Source organism: Condylura cristata, unplaced genomic scaffold (genome assembly GCF_000260355.1).
Source record: "Condylura cristata isolate star-nosed mole 26May11 unplaced genomic scaffold, ConCri1.0 scaffold00037, whole genome shotgun sequence".
Lineage (NCBI taxonomy): Eukaryota > Metazoa > Chordata > Mammalia > Eulipotyphla > Talpidae > Condylura > Condylura cristata.
Window position 1 is genome coordinate 2,704,346 of NW_004567138.1, and position 5,926 is coordinate 2,710,271.

General features: G+C 46.8%; 1 protein-coding gene across 1 annotated transcript in view; it reads left to right on the forward strand.

Annotated features, from left to right (window-relative positions):
- The window catches only part of GMPR (guanosine monophosphate reductase), a 49,165-nt gene extending 43,776 nt beyond the window's left edge, over positions 1-5,389 (forward strand). The window contains exon 9 of the mRNA XM_004693302.2: positions 1,208-5,389. Within this exon, the coding sequence (XP_004693359.1) occupies positions 1,208-1,388 (181 nt within the window). The 3' untranslated portion in view covers positions 1,389-5,389. The remainder of the gene's footprint in view (positions 1-1,207) is intronic.
- The last annotated feature ends 537 nt before the right edge of the window (positions 5,390-5,926 follow it).

Below are 5,926 nucleotides of genomic sequence, written 5' to 3' on the forward strand. Positions count from 1 at the left end.
ATTTATTTATTTATGCACAAAGAACAGGGGTAAGGTCAGAGGTGCAGGGGGTTGAGAGGATTCACCAGAGACAGAGTGAGGAGCAGAACAGCGGGCTGGTCAGGAGAGGTCTGCCGTGCCATGTGGATCATCTCTGGGTCAGGGATTGATCTCATGCTGCAGTGGATGTAGCTTCTTAGTGCTGTGCTCTAACCGGCCACCAGGGAGGGCCCAATTTTACTTCTTTATGCTTGCAAGCGTTGGTGTGGAGGCCAGAGGTGAGGCCAGTGGCTGGGAGGCGCACCAAGGATGTATCCTTCTTACGCTCCTTCAAAAGCAAGTCTCGCTGTGTCTCCATTTGGCAATCAGGGCATTTGACGCATAGACTCAAACAGCTGGGTGAAGAGAGGGTCAAGGACTCAGCAAGGGTGCTCAGATCTTGTTTTGTGCTGGTACCAGGGGCTGGGCATTCTGAATTTCTAAATGTTCCCTTGAAAACATGAGCAATGCAGTCCAAAGGCTTGACACTTCCTGTGTTGACACCGGCCTTAGTTCTGTTCCAGTTCTGCCTTCTGAGGACCCCAGGATGGCAGGTGATTTGTCTGAGCTCACGAAGGCAAGCTGGCAGGAATGTAGCCAGCAAAGGGGCCCCCCAAGAAAGACTGGCAGGCCACAGGCATGGACCTGGTGCAGGTTTGCATGCAGGGCTGGGACATGAGGTTTCCATGCCAGTGACATCTTCCTCTTCCTCCTGAAGACGCTGTCTCCCGAGTGCTGGCTGGGGAGGACAGAGCTCAGGGCTTTTTCTGTTGACCTGAGAGAGCTGGCATTTACCACCAGGTTTGTTCTCCTTCCCCTGGGGCATTTTGAGACCTGGAACTACTAGAGATTGCTGATTAAGATAAAATAGAAAGGTGAGCAGCTTCTGCGTGGGCAGGGTATAGGCCCTGGGAGAGGGCAGTACAGGCCTTGGAAATCTTAGGGTGCAACTGACTCTTTCCCAGGCTCTCTGGGTCACCCATGTGACCATTTCCATCCAAGAAGCTGGCCTGGCCAGTTTGGCATTTGTAGCAATGTGGGAGCAGAGTCAACGGGTGCCCTGAACCACAGCCCCCCTCCCCAGGCTGTTTCGACCCCAACGCTGTTTCAAGTGCTAATGCTGGACATTTCAACCTAGTTCTTAAGCAAACAGCACTAGACTAATAGAAAAACTTTGTTTTCCTTCCAGAGCCTCTGAGGGCAAGACCGTGGAAGTGCCTTACAAAGGGGATGTGGAAAACACGATTCTGGATATTCTTGGGGGACTCAGATCTACCTGTACCTATGTGGGGGCCGCCAAACTCAAGGAGCTGAGCAGGAGGGCAACGTTCATCCGGGTCACCCAGCAGCACAACACGGTGTTCAGCTAACCTCCAGGAGGAGCTCCCCGCCAGGCACACTTGCTCTCCTTTCTTCCTCCTCCTGTTACATCAGAGCTTCCGGCTGCTCCCCAATGGCGGAATGTCTCCCCTTCCTGCCACCTGGAGGCGTCAGGGCTCCCCTAGTGCCTTCTGGGGGCTCAGAAGCAGGGCACTGCTTGGGCCAGTGGTCAAAGCCCAGCTGCCTGTGCAACTCATAACCTCATTGTTAAAACTAACACACACTTTTTTTTTTTTTAAATGGTTTCACTTTAATATAATATAATGCTCTTATCTTACGACTTGCTAGAGTGCTGGCTTTTGCATTTGCAGGTAAGCTTAGGGGCCAGGGACAGAGTGTCCTACCTCCTTCCCAGATGGGCTTTTGGTTCCTGGGGAGGGCTGGGGGATGGGAGGCAGTTCAGGGCCAAGGGGGTTACTGCCATCCAGCCTCTCCCTCCAGCTTTTAATTACTGGAAAACAGCACACCTCTTGACTGGGAAGACTGAAAGTTTCCCATTGAAGTCCTTATAGAAGTTTGGGAGTTTTAAAGAGGTGATTGCAAAATCAGGGAGAGGTAAAGAAAAGAGATCTGAAAGAAATGGGTGAAAACCATCCAAGCAGCAGTCAGGGAACGTTTCAGACTGCGTCTTTTCTGTGCTCCGGTTTCAGCTTGAGGTCACCAATGCCCCTTTTGTCACATCAGGCACCTGCCACGCCCTGTGGCCAGGAGGGCCAAGCCTATCTGTCAGTCCACATGGCTGTTTGTTTGGAAAAACCAAAGCCAGTGCCGCTCCTACAGACTTTAGAGAGGTGAAAACTGCATTATAGTAAAAGCCAAGAACTCCCTGGGATCGATTCGAAGCTCCATGTCTGAGACACCAGCTCCTGCCTTAACTAATCCTGCTCTGCCCCTAATTGCAGTGGGTCCTGGGGCGTGGGGGATGACACAGAATCTGTCCATCTATCTATCGTGCAAACACAAGATTAAACAAGCAGCGAGGCTGTGCCCGGGTGGCCTTCCTGTGGCCTGTGTAAGAGTGGGTGGGAGGGAGAGCCTGCGAATTGTTGGCATTCCTTGGGGCCGCATGCCATGCCTCAGGTTCTTCCTCCCTTGCAGCTTATAAAGCAGAAGTTCTTCCCTAGTCAGGTTGACCAATGAGGTCAGTCGCAGTCACTGAGCCCTAAACTTGTCACAACCAGAACTGTTAGCATCTGACGTTAAAACAGCAGGGTGGCCGTCATTCACAGCTTGGGTCTCCCTGTATCCTTACCCCAGCTTGCCCATAGTGCCCTGTGCATCTGCTTGACTGTTCTAGAAGAGGAGGGCCAGGGTGGCTTCTGGGCAGGGCTGCCAGGCTTTTCACCAGTGCCCAGGTTAGGACTTTCGCTCTCTACATTTGTAAGAGATTTCCGGTGGAGGGTCCCCAGACAGCTAACCAAGAAGACCAAGAGGAGTTATCCATCCGTCCCTGGACAAAGTGAAAAGTTGGCTTTCCACCCACAAGCCTCTTCCATCCCTGCAGAACCTTAAGGCTGGGCGGACCTGATGGCCACGTATGCAGAGGGGGTGGGGAGGTCCTTGAAAGTTCTAGGTCCCTGAGGAATTACTCTCTTGGGCAATGACACTCAGTGGCACAGTTGGCCTCAGACTGGACATAGGGCAAACCTGGGGTGCAGACTGATCACATGCTGGGGGTCCCCGCTGTGTGAGTTTGTAACACAGGCGACGAATAAATGTTGCAGATCACCGGCCCATTGACAGCAAAACTACAGAACGCGTCGATGATGCTGCATGAGCCCGCGAAACTACCAAACGCTGTTTAGACAAACCTCTTACGAACAGCTTGTTTTGATCGGAGAAATAAACATGACCGAGCTGAGATGTCAGATGCTGAAATGTGCCTTTTCTCTCAACCTCGTATCAAGCACAGCCACCTCACCCCATCCGCCAAGAAAAAAAAAGAGTAGCAGAGGCAATACCAGTGCTACTTCTCACCACCACCAACCTACCTGGGGTCCCCGGTGGGTAAGGAAGGCGACACCAATCACTGCGTTCTCAGCCTTGTCTCCGAGGCCACCCACAAAGGCAATGACACATTTGCAATTGGCACTGTTATTTTATTAGTACGAGTATACTGAAACAATAAACTTGTACTGGTATACAGACAATTTATTTAAAACAATTTTGTTCAAATTTTGAATCAAACATTGTTTTATTATAATAATGAAATAATTTCTACCTAGAAAACCTGCAAGCACCATCAAAGGAAGGGACCATAAAATTCAATAAACAGACTCGAGTGTATCCTACAAATAGACACACCACGATTAGAAAATAGAATATGAATTCTTTCATTTTTTTTTTAATATTTGTTTTAAAAAAGCTAGTGCAAGTACAATATTTTACACTGGAATTACAGAGAGTATGCACGCATATGGAAAAAAGTTCTCCTGTCACAATAAAAGCTCTTAACTATGTATGCACTTAAAATTTTCTTTTCAATAAGGTGCAAAACATCATTCCTTCCCTCGTTCTCCTCTGTACTGGCCATGTCAGTCTGATAGTGCCCTCAAAGTTCTGGTGTCTCTTTTCCCCCTGGCTGATGGGAGGCATAGGATCGAAGTTTGGAGGATAATGACCCAATAGTACGAATCTCAGAGATGGCTCTGGGGCCGGGACCCCACTGGCTAGAAATCAGGACGATCTCAACCCAAAGCCACCAGGAATACCGCCACCAGGGCTCTTGAAAGTGCCTTACAGCTGACAATTTGGGTTTACAGGTGAGTGGTGATGGCTTGGAGAGGATGAAACATCTCCCAAAGACCCAAGAGGCAGTATTTACAGAACCCAACGAATGCCCAGGCATCAAGTGTAGGATTCACTGACTAAAGATCGTACCCCAGTCCTGCCCTGGAGTCTGGTTCTTGTATGAACCAGATGAAGCTGATACAGCCCATTTGGTGACTGCTCTTTAAAGACAACAGCCTTCAGCTTGTGTAGCCTCGGTTATTCTATTCGGAGGGCAGTGTGTTATCTCGGCAAGGGTTACTGTAAACAACACTTCCAGAGAAGGCCTTCAGACTGGCCATGGAAAAGGAGACAGGCTCATCCAGACAGCAAACCAACCAAGCAAAGGGTAAGAAAACTTGGGTGAAGTCTCCAATTATCTGCAGTGGAAGACTTGAGTCCTTTCAGATAAGAAAAGTTACGGAAATGCTCAGAGACTGTTATTGTATAGACACTACCTATTGGCCAAATGCACTTAATTTTAATACAGCTGAACCATTTGTATGCAAGTCGTGAGGACATGAGAGACGAAAGCCGCTGTTCCCTCCTGCCATGGTACAGGTGAGTGTTAGCTACCAGAAAAATTGCATTCAACAGTGAGGGAGGGGCCGAGATTCTGAATTTAGGAACTGTTGCTGTGGGTGGGTTGACTCTACAATCCCACAGCTCTCCAGTTTCCGTTGGCTGGCTTAATTTTTGGACAGAATATGACTTCTGAGAAGTTGCTCCATATTGATTCTGGCCTCTTACTATTACAGAGAAACAAACTCAAATGAGGCCTTTCCGTTAAGATACATGTTTTATCCCCCATGAAAATGAGGTGTGGGGGAAAGAAGGCTGAACTTTGTTTTGTCCTCATCATGAGTACTGTCTTATGGGTAGCTAGGATCCCTTGTTACAAACACTTCTTGTTCATGATTATATTCTTTGGGTTTAGTGGAACAGGAAGTGCTGACAATGTCAAACCTCATCTCTGAAGAAAAAGGAGTTGCAATGGCTTAAGAGTTTCAACTAAGAAGGGAGCTCAGAGAAGTATTTTCAATATAGGAATGAACAGTATTCTCAAATTGCAGAATACAGAAGAGGGCTCTGTGTAACTAAACATAAAGTAAGCATAGATATAGTTTAAGAGCCTTTTACGTAGTAATTCTTTCAGGCCATAACCATACAAATCTGATCATTTAGACATGACAAATTTCTATATACAAAAAAAAAAAAAAAACAAAAAACAGGTAACTTTCAACCTTTATGCTTTTTTCTTTTCTTTTTTTACAAACAAGGTATGAAACTCATGGTTTCAACAGATCCATATCTTTCAAACACTGAATGAATCATTTCAACATTCATTTTTCTTTTGTGCAATTTTTTAAAACATTACCTGTACTCCTGAAAGTGAGTGCTTCAAAAAGTTTGTTTCCTTGAGCTTCACAACTGTGGTGTACAAAAAAAAAAAAAAAAAACTCCCACAAGGTATAGTGCTACAAGGAGAGATCCTATCAGTAAGGTAACATATTTGAAGCGAGGTCATCTATGTAAAAGAAATCTCAGCTCCGGAGTAGAGGTGTGCAAATTGTTTGGAGTTTCCCTATTGACAGAAACACAACATTGTCCGCGAAAAAGAGAGGAAACCAACCCAACACAATAGCATATGCATGTGCTTTATAAAAAAGTATATTCTCTGTATTTATGACTTGATGTGTTCTTAAATCCTCTATTTCAGAAATTCTGGGTTGCAAACACACAGGTGGAAAGCAAAGGC